At 42.5% G+C, this 13394-nt stretch overlaps 1 protein-coding gene across 1 annotated transcript; it reads right to left on the reverse strand.

The window, feature by feature from the left end:
* Nucleotides 1-1682: 1682 nt before the first annotated feature.
* Nucleotides 1683-3954, reverse strand: LOC117719149 (glycosylation-dependent cell adhesion molecule 1-like). The gene is made up of 4 exons (XM_034517269.2): nucleotides 3843-3954; nucleotides 3051-3095; nucleotides 2152-2361; nucleotides 1683-1932 (listed from the first exon to the last, which is right to left on the reverse strand). The coding sequence occupies exons 1-4, from the start codon at nucleotides 3904-3906 to the stop codon at nucleotides 1802-1804; spliced, it is 450 nt and encodes a 149-aa protein (XP_034373160.1). The 5' UTR covers nucleotides 3907-3954; the 3' UTR covers nucleotides 1683-1801.
* Between the last annotated feature and the right edge of the window lie 9440 nt (nucleotides 3955-13394).

The following is a 13394-nucleotide window of genomic DNA, read 5'->3' on the forward strand; positions in this document are numbered from 1 at the left end:
GGCCATATATGCCTGTAAGGCACACGTGCTATCCACGCCTGCAAGGTGCACAGTGCACGTGCTATCCACGCTATAGACGCCTGTAAGGCTTATGTCATATCAACACCTACAAGGCACGTGGCAAAAGTGTATAAATACCTCAGAATTCCCTTCAATAAACGAGACTTAGTATGAGACTTGAGACTTGATCAGAATCTCTGTCTTGTCTCCATTCTTCGCATCTCTTCCCCTTTATCCTCTCTCTCTCTCTCTCTCTCTCTCTCTCTCTCTCTCTCTCTCTCTCGCTAGACCCTGACCCTCGGACCGGAGCGGCAGCTTGGGCCAAGACACAGTGGCTGCCAAGCGTGGAGTGGAGCAGGCCGCAACATTTTGGCCCACAAAGCCGGGCAGTACGGGCCGCGACACTATTCTTTTCATCCATCCTGCAGGCTTACAGGAAAAGAAGAGGCTACTCTGTGTGGGGGCCTTTTCCTTCTATGCATCCCTTCCTCACAGGAGTACAAGAGGGGGAAGGAGTGGTCCAGATAAAGTCTTGCTTGTTAGTAGCTTTTTCAGCTTTGACTCTGTGATTCAGGGAGTCAGCGGGGATACAGTGAGTGGACTGTAGAGATTGGAAAGTCTCTTATCCTGAGGTCTTTTATCCAGGAAGCTACACATTTCGGGTTTATTGGCACAGTTGCCATATCATAAACTTTGGCATCAGGAAGACTCTGGGTTGGTCCTTCTGTCTTATTTGGTAGATAGTTACAGCTGAGATACTTCGGAGTATTAGGAAGCTAGAAGAAAGATCTTCCTACTCTGGAGGAAAGCCAGAAGGGAAAGAGGTGATTTTTATGGGGTTTCAGATTTGAGCAGATTTCTTCCAGATCTTTCTCAGTCAAAAGAGTGCCAACCCTGCATTGCAGCAGCTTAGTTGTTCCGTTAATCTCCTGAGATTTCTTTCTTGTGGGCTGGGGGTAGGATGCTGAAGAGTAGAGATGCCCCTCCTTCCTAGTCTTTCATAGGCAGTCTTCTTTTCCCGTGTTTCATTTCTCCATGCTTTATATGCATTCACAGTGGAAACTGCTTAGGGTTGCAGGGAAGTCAGAACAAATTAGGTAGGCAGGTCTGACAGGCACTTGGTGGATGTTAGCTGTGTGGGTTAATGAGAAGTCCTGACAGATGAGGCTGTGGGAATCCTGAAGAGAGGTGAGGGCAAAGAGAGTGCATGATGGGACCTAGGATTAGATACCAAACAGTTCAGAAAAAGAACAGGGAGATTGAATAATCAAGAGTGGCAATGCCAAGAAAATTAGTGCGAAGATTCTAGAGGAGATAGTTGTTTCCTGCCTTTCAGGGATAGAGTAGAAAAGTCAGAACTAAGAAACAGCCATGAGGCCTGTTGTTGTATGTGGCCTTTGGGAGAGCAACTATAATGGGCTGGTGTGTGGGAGCAGGCAGACTACAGTGGGTGAGTAGGAATGGAGGTTGACTATATTGGAGGAGCAGAAGGATGACAAGGATCAAGTTTTTGCAGAGGATGTTTTGGATGGGGAGACTTGACCAGGCTTGTAAGCTGAGGAGGTGAGACGTTTGGATCTAAAAGGATAGGGTAGCTAAAAAGGAATCCCAGTAGAGTGAAGGTGTTCCCCTTCCCTTCCCAGGCCTGACAAAGTCACCAGAGAGCTGGGTTTAGGTTGCAATACTTTAATGTAATACATTAAAGGGCAGACCAAGAGGTGGTGGTCAGATGAGCAGAACGTGGGTGATGAAGGCACCACCTAGCAGGGGACTTAGTGGTTAGGCATTTTTTTTTTTGTCTTCATGGCTTCATAGTACCATTGGCATCAGGGATTATGTCTTCCGTACCATTTATTAATCCTTTAATTATTTTACCCAGTTCTTTCTCTGCTGTCTGGCTTGACTTGATCAGTTTTTCCTCTGAGGTGGTTGCTGTAATTTGAAAATAGAAATGTCCAGTTATGGTGCGTTCCCATTCACACCTCCATACTCCCACCCCAATAGCTTCCTGCAGTGCTGGCAGTTGGTTTATACTTAAAATTTGTCCTTCTAGGACTTCTTTTTCCTTTGCAGAGGCTCCTATCTATACAAGCTACTGTCTGCCTTCCTCTGCTTATACCCTAGACATTTCCCTTCTTCCCTGGCTCATACCAGCTGAGGTGGTGGGTCTTGTGGTCTCTTCCAACAGAGATGACCCACTCCTGAGCCCGTCCTGGGCCTCTTGACTCTCTGGTTTGGTAGATTCTATCACCACAGTATCTTTGGAAGTTGGCTCTTCTCCAAAGATGGAAGGCTCCTTAGAAAGGTCCTTACTGGAACTACTCTCCTTGCTGGTGTGGCTGGTGGGAGTGGACTGGGCAGCTGGAACCAAGAACATGTAGGGAATGAGGGGGCAAAGAAATCTGGGAGAAACAATGTCCCTTCACTTGGTCCATTAGTGTTGAGTTATTGCCTAACTGATTTATAGTGGCATTGGGGTCCTATGCTAGCATTCATATCCCTGAGCTCCTCAAAGGCATGGATTAGATTTCTAATGCCAAAAAAAAAAAAAAAAAAAATCCCCCTTCTCAATTAAGAGACATTTGCAAACACCTCTCCCTTTGCTTGGTTTATATGAGGAGGAGCTTCTTAACCTTGGTTCTTCCTTCTGAATGTCAAGTGTTTTTCTCCTTTAGTTTCTCAGACTTCTCCTGGGTTAATCTGGGAAGTTAGCTCATGATTAAACCATGTTTACAGTTAATCTACAAAACTGAATCCATCAATGTTTAAGTTTTTTGGGCTGTGTGGTGCAGTGCCTATAACTGAAGAGACCCCCCCCATCTCTGAGTGAGCTGCCAGCACTTGGGTGTGAGTCCCCATTCCAATTTCTAATGACTATATAGCATGAGTGCTGTACAAAAGGTTCCTGCCCCCCAGATCTATGGCACATCAGTACAGCAGGAAGAATTAAGGCCAACAGGAGGAAGGACTGTTTGCTTACTTTCTCCTAACATTAGTTACTTTCTAGTCTTTTGCTACCAACAATTGGCAGATGCTCTCATGAGACTTACTGGCATCTGTGGGCTGAGTCTTCATGTAGAGTTCATCTTTGGACCCTGAGGAGAGAAGATAAAATCTCCAGAGATCTCAAGATAGTAAACATGTGAACTGGTCATTTGTGGTCACCCCATTGCAGCTTCCTCAACCTCTTTGTTGTTTGTTTGCTTTAGATAGTGTTTTTCTTGGTAGTTCTAGTTGGCCTGGAATGTGCATGACTCCCCTGCTTCTGCTTCCTGAGTTTTAGAAATGGCAGTGTGCACCACCTTGCCTAGCTAGTCCCTTATGCTTCTCTTCTCTACACTTCCCTCAGTATTTCTAAAATACCGTGTAAGCTTTTCAGTATGTTTACTTTTTTCTTTTTCCTCTAATGAAATTTCAATGATGACAGAGGTTTTTATGTAACCTATTAGTGTATTCTAAGTTCCTGGAACTATATGGTACAGAGTGAGTGTTATGAAATGTGGTGTGTGCATCTTGCTCTCATTGTACCAAGGGAGTTAAGGAGGTCTAAAGCAGTGACTTTACTTGGCTTGTGCTAAACCAGCCTCTGGTGATAGAATCTAACAGAATCTCTGTTGACTGATAGTCTGCCCTGTTATGGGTTCAATCTAGCCTTTGAAAACCATAGTCTTGGTTTTCCAGGTTCCTGAATTCAGGGGATATATGTCTTCACACCCACTTCCAGCTCTGTGGCTTTTTCATTCCATTTCTTATCATCTCTCTATAATGGTGGTGATGTTGTTTATCTGACGGCCCCATGGCCTGTAGGAGACTAAGAAGAGCAGAAAGAAAGGCACACTTACCAGGCAGAACAGCTAGAGAGGTGGCAGCAAGGCTGGCAAATAGCAGGACAGTGAAGAATTTCATGGTGGCACTGGAGCAATGTCAGCTTTCCCTGGGAAGCTGTGTAGAATGCTGGAGTAGCAGTCTGGCTGGGGCTTTATTTATTTTGGGGTAAGGATGCTGGACAATAGTTGGAGATTAGACCAGGAAACAAGCCAGGCTTCCCCTCCAATTTCCATTCAGACTACATTGGGTTTTGGGAATTGGTGTTTCTGGGAAATGAGTTGGCAAGAAAGTAAGGCCCTCAGCCTTCCCTTTGGCCTAGCTACTGCCATGGTGTGCCAGCCCCAGGTGCCATCTCTTTGTACCTTTGGGATAACTTCCTGAGTGGTCTCTTTTCCTTAATGTTACTTATTACTGGTATTATTTTTACAGTTTCCCATCTGATTATTTAATTGTTATCTGTTTCCTTCAGAAAAGTGAATTGTCTGTGATGCTGGGATTATTCTTGCTTTTCTTGCCATGGTTTCTCCAGCACCTCTCTAGCAGCTGGCTCATTTTTGGGTCCAGATAATATTGCTCATGTGACTGAATTAAGGAAAGACCAGATGATCCTCCAGGGTGCAGACAAACCTCCTCATCAGTTCAGGAATGAAGGAGTGAGGCAGGTACAGGAATTCCACCTGCTAGGTTGTGTTCTGGGTTTGCTTACATAGGATGTCTCATTTGATTAATAATATTTGAGAAGTTGCTTATTAATCAAGAAATTCATATTTCAGCCAGGAGGTGGCTTCTACCAAGCACATATTTGTATGTGTGTTTTCCTTCATTAGTGTAGATTTACTCCGAAAAATAAAGGGCTTTATTATGATACTACATATTACCTTCTTTGGTTCCTTTTCTTCCTGAGGGTTCCTTTTCTCTTTCCAATTAATTTTCCATCATCTATCTATCTATCTATCTATCTATCTATCTATCTATCTATCCATCTATCTATTATATATTTGTATTTTTCTTTTTTTGAAACAGGGTTTATCAAATTGCCTTGGCTTGGAACTCACTAGGTAGACCAGGCTGGTTTCTGGCCCACAGAGATCTGCCTGATCCTGAACACATCTTGAAAATGCACCACTAATGCTCTGACATGTGTGTGTGTGTGTGTGTGTGTGTGTAAGTTTTAAAAAGTCTATTTAAAGTAGACCACTTTAATTCTGCCTTCAGAGTCTAATGACCCTAAATAGACTAGTAGGATGTCTGAGGAAGCCTCTGGAAAGGAGATGGGGGATAAACCTAGGATTAATGTCCCATTCTGGCTTAGGAATTGAACTAGTTTCTTTCTTCATCAGAGGTTTTGATGATGTCTGTGAAACCTGCCTCTGGATCATCTCCAGACAAGAAAAGTCTGCTGTATCCCAAGACATCTCTCAGGTGCATGCTTGCTGGCACAGGATAAAGTCCAGCCTTCAGAGCAAGGAGAGCTTGGGCTGTGCCAACCAGCATGCGTTTTCCCTCTTTGGAGAGGAAGCTCCAGGGCCTCATTCTTGTCCTCCTCTTGCTACATCTGAGGTTTCCTTAGGTAAGATGAGGTAGTGAAGGAAGTTTGTTTTGGGCTGCCTCTCACCTCCCTTTCCTGCCTGATTTCTCCTTCTCACCAGCATTAATCATACCATGGACTATGGAAGTTACAAACAGAAGGGGACAGGTGAAGACATTCATAGAGAGTCCATGGGGCATCCACAGACATATTCCCTAATACATTTAAAAATCTATCATTGCCAAGCTAGGCTATGGTAGTAGTTTCTTCTCTTCTGTCCTACATGATAGTCTATCTTCCACATTAATGCTGGAGAGATCTCCTGGAGGTCATGTCACTTTTTTGTGTGAAAGCCTCTAGAGATAAAGTTTAGACATCTTGGCCCTCTATATTTTCTACTCTATCCCCGACTTCTGCGAGATAGTCCCTCTTCCTTTTAGTGCTAGGTTCATGCTATTGCTTTGTCAAGAAGGCTCTCCTGTCTATCTGCCTGGGGTATTTCTACATCCTGCCCTCGAATAGACTTTTCTGCTGATTTTTAACCATTCCCCTCATCATTTTGTCTTCCTTAGCGAGTCATCTGACCCCACAGTATCTTGGTGGTATCTTTCTTTTTCATTATCATGGCCCACTACTATTTATTGAGTACTAGCCATCTGCAAACTTTGGAGGATAGAATGGCAAATAGAGTCATTTGGGCCCTAGCTTTATAGCCTTTATTGTCTAACACTTATCCAGTTTTACTATAATTATATGATTTGACTCTTACTGGCCTTGTTGGTCAGTTTTCAGTACAGGAACCATTGTTAGTTTATCCTTTCATCTCAATGTATTTAGCACAGAATTTAATACTTGCTAGATATTCCAGTCTGCATTTGTTGAATGAATCATTTTGCTTATTTAAAGCTCTCCCTTTGGGAATATAATTCCCCAAGGAAGAAGCTCCTTAGTATGTGTGTGTGTGTGCCTGGTCCAGAACCTCTGAAAGACATTCAACATATAAGTTTTTCAACTAGAACATATTGAAAGTAGGTGCTGCAGCTGCAGCTCAGGCACAGCAGAGCTGTCTCTATGTGCTACATAGGATATCAAATACAGTGTAAGAAACCTAGTTAGATGCAAACTTAATATTGGCAACGAATTTTTTAGTGTAAATATCTCAATACTGCATAAGACATAAGTATGTCTCAAATATGTCTGAGATGACATTTAACTGGTGTTCTGTATTTATTTGCTAAATTTTGCTCTTAAGACTCCTAGTAAGTCCTTCTATGTTCATACTTCCTACTCTGTCCCTCCAAGAGCTCAGGATCAGCCCTGTATGCTTGGTTAAGGAGTAAGATACGGGGAAACTCGGTTAGCTACTCCTGTAACTTGTTTCTGAGAAAAGAGGTCACAGAAGTTCTTTATATTCAAGATAGCCAACTTTGGCCAGATGGCCCCCATTATCCTCACAATTCTCATATTGTATAAATACGAGCTTTTTTTTTTTTTTTTTTTTTTTACAAAGGTGACCATCAAGAGGCTAGATGTGAGGAAGACCAGTGGCTTCTGTGGAGAACATACAACAGAGCTGCCTGTTTCTGGTGATGCATATTACTTAGTTTCTAACTAAGTCAGTGAGGCCCCTCTCAATGAATTCTGAGACTGAGAGATAAAGAGAGAAGAATCTCAGAGATGTGAAAGCACTAAGGAATGAAAGGAGGAAGCAGACAGCTTGGCACACATGCTGTGCTACTACTGCACCATGTGGCCCTGGTCTACTACTGTGCTGTTTGGTCTTGGTCCACTGCTTCCTGCCTCTGAGCCTCAGTCTCCTTCTTTTCAAAGAGAAAGGGATCTAGATGGTTTCTCAGGATTCTACCAAGATTAACATCCCCTGGGCCAGGAATAAAAACTTCACAGCCAAAAATGGCTATTCTCACACTACAATACACATCAGAATTAGCCATACTGTGCATTTGAACGTTTTTTCTCTTCACCTAGATGTAGCCCAGGAATTTAAGACTTAGCATCCATGGCAAGTGTTGAGGAATATTATCCAAGATGGGAGGAGGAGTAGCTTCTCAGTAAATATTTCTTTCCTGACAATGATTTTGGGATTCAGAGTACCTGTTAGAGAGGGTGAGGAAAGGAGAGAGATGGGACGATTCTGGATATATGTATATGCACATGTATATGATGTATATGATGTATATGTGTGTGTGTATGTTTTGCCCCCCTTGCTAAAATTAAAACCCAGAGTCACATGTATGCTGAGCAAGTACTCTATCACTGAGCTATACCCCAGCCAAAGGAAAAAAATAAAGTCATTAATAACATTAATAACATGTCAAGAGTTGCCCACTTAGTCTGATTAGATTTTTATAGCAAAAATACCACAATTAGCTGGCTTGTACACAGAAACCTCTCTCAGTTCTGTATGTTGGGGATCACACGCAGGTAGATTAGATGTCTTCTAAGTCCTGAAAATGCTCCATTGCTCCCATTGTGTATTTTAAAGTCAGATTCTCACTGTTTTTCCATGGTAGAAACAGGGTGGAGTATCTTTGATAATAGGTACAAATCACCATCTACCAGAGGCTTCAGATGTCACCATCTAGGAGCTCAGATTTCAACATTTAGCCCATTGCAGCTCCTTAACATTAATGCACATTGGGGAAAAATCATGCTAATCCTGTAGTTAGAGCCTACCATATCATTCTGAATGGACAGAATGAAGACCAGCAAGTAAATCAAGTTAGCATGGTGATGTAGAGCAGTTGGAGTTCTTAGTGTGCTTCTGGGAGTGTGAATTGTAGAACACTTTATAAAATTTGAAAACCTATTAAAAACCTATTAAAGCTAAACATACCTTTGTTCTATAATTATGTATATATTCCTGGACATAGACACAAGGAAAATGACACATAAAGAAGATAGGTATGAGAGTGTTTATAGTAGAATTACTTATAATGGAGACAATCCACACATCTACCAATAGTAGAATAAAGAGCTATAGAATGCCACACAGATTACAAAACAAAACAAAAAACCAACTATTGTTATTTGGCACAATATTTGGCTCCAAATATTGCTATTTAGAATGTGACAGGAAAAATATTGAAACAAAGCTAGGCTCAAGGATCATACTGTATATGGTTCAATTTATACAGAGTTCTTCAAAGACAAAGAATTAATGGTTACTAAGGTTAGAATAGTGGGTATCTTTGCTGTAATTCTGATGGGAGGAAGTATAAGGGAATCTTCTCAAGTGTGGGAAATTGTTTATATGATAATCTGGGATATTATAGTTAAAAATTATATATAAAAGTTTGTTAAGTTGACTTAAAATAAGGGTACCCAGTTAACCAAAACGTTAAAAATAAGTGTTAGTTCCATGGATGTTACTGATAAAAAGGAACACAAAGAATGTTGGAAGTATTGACATATTGTCCTAGTCCTGATGTTAAGTTGGAGCAGGATGGAGATTAGAGCAGGTGATGGGAAGAAAGCTGTCTTGAATATTACTAGCATTAGGACAAAACCACACTGGCTGAATCATGTGTCTCAGTGGCTATGGTTGACATCAATGCCTGGTGTCAGTAGGTAAAGACAAGCAGCTCTAAGGGCATAAAGAGGAATAGCATGTTGTAGTTTGAATATGCTTGGCCCATGAGAAGTGGCACAATTAGGAGATGTGGCCTTATTAGAGTAGACATAGGCTTGTTAGAGGAAGTGTGTCACTGTGGAGGTGGGGATTTGAGGTCTCATATATATGCTTAAGTCTGGCCAGTGTGATCCAAAGTCTTTTTCTGGTAGTCTTCAGATCAAGATGCAGAATTCTAAACTCCTCCCCCACAATGCCTGCCTGGTTACTGCCATGCTCCTTTTTTGATGATAATGTGTCGGGCTATGGAAGGGTATCTTGGTTCTTGGGTGGGCATGAGCCTGGAACCCTGAGACTCCAAGTGAGAAATTGCAGGTGTTCCTCCACGCCCCCAGAACCCAGGGTCTAATCTCCATTTAACCTGCACCGTTCAGTCATGTAGGACACAGGTAGAGGGTGTGGCTACAGGCCTCAGCCTCATTAGTATTTAGTATTTCAGGTATCTCATTAGTATTTACATACTAATGAGATACCTGAAGGCCAGAGGGCATAGACAATTAAGCATTCTTCCCCAGACCCTTCCCCCTCTCTCCCTCTCTATTTAACTTAGGTCTGCCCTGAGTTTCACACGGGTTGGGGGGTGGGTGGGGTGAGGGTGGGGGTGGGTGGTAGGGTGGAGGGGTCAGGGGAAAGGTGGTGGTACACCCAGGCTATCTACATTCACCATGAACAATAAACTCTTGGAAACCCATGGACTCCCTTGTGTCTATTGTGGCCTGCTGTCTTGTGACCATGGAGGACTTCCCTGCGAACCAGCCCCGGGACTGCCGTTTTTTTTTTTTTTTTTTTTTTTTTCCCAATAATAATGGATTGAATCAACGAACCTGTAAGCTAGCTCCAATTAAATATTGTCCTTTATAAGAGTTGCCTTGGTCATGGTGTCTGTTCATAGTAGTAAAACCCTAACTAAGACACAACATCTGGAAGGGACAGCTTCAGAACAAGCAGCCAGTATGAAGGTCTTTGCAAATGCGTTTGCCAGCAGAGTAATGATCTGCATGAGGCAAAAAGGAAATCCAAGAGCTGGTGTTGGTTCAAACTTCTAGAGTATGACACTGGGCAGTTTATTTTAGGCTCATGTAAGTAAGTACAGTGCAATTTGGAATCAAGTTTTCTGTTGCAACACAATCCCATGTGCAAAAGGAGACATGATTATATCGAACCCCTTCTCAAAGTATATGTTACTTCTGTGAAAATGAATTCTAAAGATAGGCTACATGTGTTATATAAAGGGCCAGGTGAAGGATCTGATGTGGTCTCATGGTTATCATACAGAGAGCACAGATGTCATTTAGATTGTTAGCCACTTCTAGTCCTAGTTGTAGGAATTTGGGGGGAGTCCCTGGCCATACAGATAGCACAGAGGTCACCTAGTCTATTAAGTGACTCAAGCATTGCTTGTGGGAGCCTGGCGAAGTCCCTGACTATACAGAGAGAGCACAAGAATCACTTAAATTATTAGCTACCTCCATTCCAAACCTTCTGTGCAGAGAACAGGTTATACATCTCTTTCATGGAAGAGATGACCCTATGTGTTTAACATTCCTGGTTTCTTTAGTGCTTACTTGTGAGCATGGGAACATTTATGCTCCCATCAAACCAGTGCTCTCACAAGCAGATAGGAGACTGCAGAGGTCTGTGAGTTAGGGAGGGCTATGGCTGCTGTCTAACAGGTCTACCTTTTACTTTTATATTTTTCTACCTGTACTGGAGGTTGAACCCGGGCCTCAACCATCCTAGAGATATGCTGTGCCACTCAAATAAACTTAGGCTCTCTTTTGAGACAGTGTCTCATTGAGATCTCAGGCTTATATGCTAGGCTAGACTGGCTGACTAGTGAGCACCACAGATCCCCAGCCTCTGTATAACTTTTTAGAGTCAAGAGATACTGCTCTCAAAAGTTTTATGGTGACTTGTTTATGTCTTATTAGCTAGAATCACATCACATTAGAGTGACACTTTAACCAGCTATTGTTACAGGGAATGGGTCATTCTGATTGGCTTTGTGATTCATCTCTTGCTATTTTGCTTTCTCTGAAAAAGTTACAGAGAGGTGTCATTCTCAGAAAGGATGAATGTCAGAAGCATTTAGTGTATATATCTAACAGTTTGAATTCAATGGGTCCACGTATGAACTGGTTTTATGTTACTCAAATCATGGCTTTAAAATTGTTCCCTAGAAACTCCATTTCTGGTCTTCAATAATATCATAGGAATGTACTAAGTTAAGTTTTATTTAAAACTTCAATATCATATTCAATTTGGCACTCTTTCCTACTTCTTATCTCTTCCTTCTGGTCCTCTGCTTTTTCTGTGTGCTTAGGTCAGGAAGAGGGACTAGATAAACATAAAGAGATGAACATCCTTTTACCCAATTATTCCTGTAATCTCTGGTCTAGACTCAATGACCATATTTTCTATGTGGCAAGAGCCCAATTGAGGGACTGTTAGGAGTGGTGCATTTGAGTTTAGGGTCTGGGGACTCTCAGATGTAGTTTTCTTATTCACTCTTATCAATAACTATCTCTGTGAGTCTATCTTGTATCTTTCACATCTTGGGGGTCCTTTGCTGAGAAGGGCAGGATCTAACAAGATAGCTGAAGCTGCAAGACACCTGGCTCACCCTGGAAACCCTTATCTTTTCTCCAGTCCTATTGGGACATAGGGCTGCTTGTCATCAGTTCATCAGTTCTGCCCGGACTCTGTCCTGCTGTGCATCTTTCAGATCATGGTTTTTCTTCTGTTAAGTCAGCACAGGGGACAGACTAGCAAGTTGGCTGCTGTAGAAGCAGGTGCTGAACTTGGAATGATGCTTCAGTTTTCCTGTCTTCATCGGGCATCTGCTGCATGGCTGGAGGGTAAAGAGAAAACACAACAACCCACAATCCTGACTATTTTACATCACATTAAAATTTTTTATTCAAGCCAAGGAGCCCCTATAGGGTCAGCTTGGTTGATATTCTCTGTCTGTCTCCCTGTCTCCCTGTCTCCCTGTCTCCCTGTCTCCCTGTCTCCCTGTCTCCCGTCTCCCTGTCGTCTCCCTGTCTCCCTGTCTCCCTGTCTCCCTGTCTCCCTGTCTCCCTGTCTCCCTGTCTCCCTGTCTGTCTCCCTGTCTCCCTGTCTCCCTGTCTCCCTGTCTCCCTGTCTCCCTGTCTCCCTGTCTCCCTGTCTCCCTGTCTCCCTGTCTCCCTGTCTCCCTGTCTCCCTGTCTCCCTGTCTCCCTGTCTCCCTGTCTCCCTGTCTCCCTGTCTCCCTGTCTCCCTGTCTCCCTGTCTCCCTGTCTCCCTGTCTCCCTGTCTCTGTCTCTGTCTCTCTCTCTCTCTCTCTCTCTCTCTCTCTCTCTCTCTCTCTCTCTGTGTGTGTGTGTGTTGTGGTGTCCTTGACTCCTCGGGCTCCTACATTCTATCCTCCCCTTCTTCCTCAGGATTCCTCAAGCTCTACCTAATGTTTGGCTGTGGGTCTCTGCATCTGTTTCTATCAGTTGCTGGGTGAAGCCTCTCTGATGACAACTGGGCTAGGGACCAATTATGTTTGTCTTTCTGTAGACCTCCTCCTTTTAAACAAACTGTCTGGGTCTACAGATTGTAGCTTGGTTATTATTTTCTCAGTGGCTATTATCCACTTATAAGTGAATACACGCCAGCCATATTTGTCTTTTGGGATCTAGGTAACCTATTTAGGATGATTTTTTTCCCCTAATTCCATCTATTTGCCTACAATTTTCATGATGCTATTTTTTTAAAAACAGCAGAGTTATGCTCCATTACGTAAATGTACCACACTTTGTTTATTCATTCCTCTGTTGAGGGACATTTAAGCTGTTCCCAGTTTCTGGCTATTGTGTATAAAGCCTCTATGAACATGGCAGAACAAGTGTCCTTGTGGTAGGATCCAGCATCCTTTGAGTATATGACCCAAGGTAGTTTTGAGGTAGATTGATTCTCAGTTTTCTGAGGAACTGCCATATTGATTTTCAGAGTGGTTGTACAAGTTTGTATTCCAACCAGCAATGGAGGAGTGTTCCCCTTGTTCCACATCCTTGCCAGCATGAGCTGCCACTTCTGTTATTGATCTTAGCCATTCTGACAGGTATAAGATGGAATCTCAAAGTAGTTTTGATCTGCACTTTCCTGATGGCTAATGATGTTGAACATTTCCTTAAGTGTTTCTCAGACTTTTGAGATTCCTCTACTGAAAATTCTCTGTTTAGATCTGTACCCCATTTTAATATTAGATTATTTGTTTTTTTTGATATCTAGTTCTGGAGTTCTTTTTATATTTTTGATACTAGTCTTATCTAGTTGGATCTGGAGTTGGTGAAAATCCTTTTATATTCTGTAGGCTGCTGCTTTCCTTTGCCTTATGAAGATTTTCAGTTTTATGAAGTCT

This window comes from Arvicanthis niloticus, chromosome 13 (genome assembly GCF_011762505.2).
Source record: "Arvicanthis niloticus isolate mArvNil1 chromosome 13, mArvNil1.pat.X, whole genome shotgun sequence".
Classification (NCBI taxonomy): Eukaryota; Metazoa; Chordata; class Mammalia; order Rodentia; family Muridae; genus Arvicanthis; species Arvicanthis niloticus.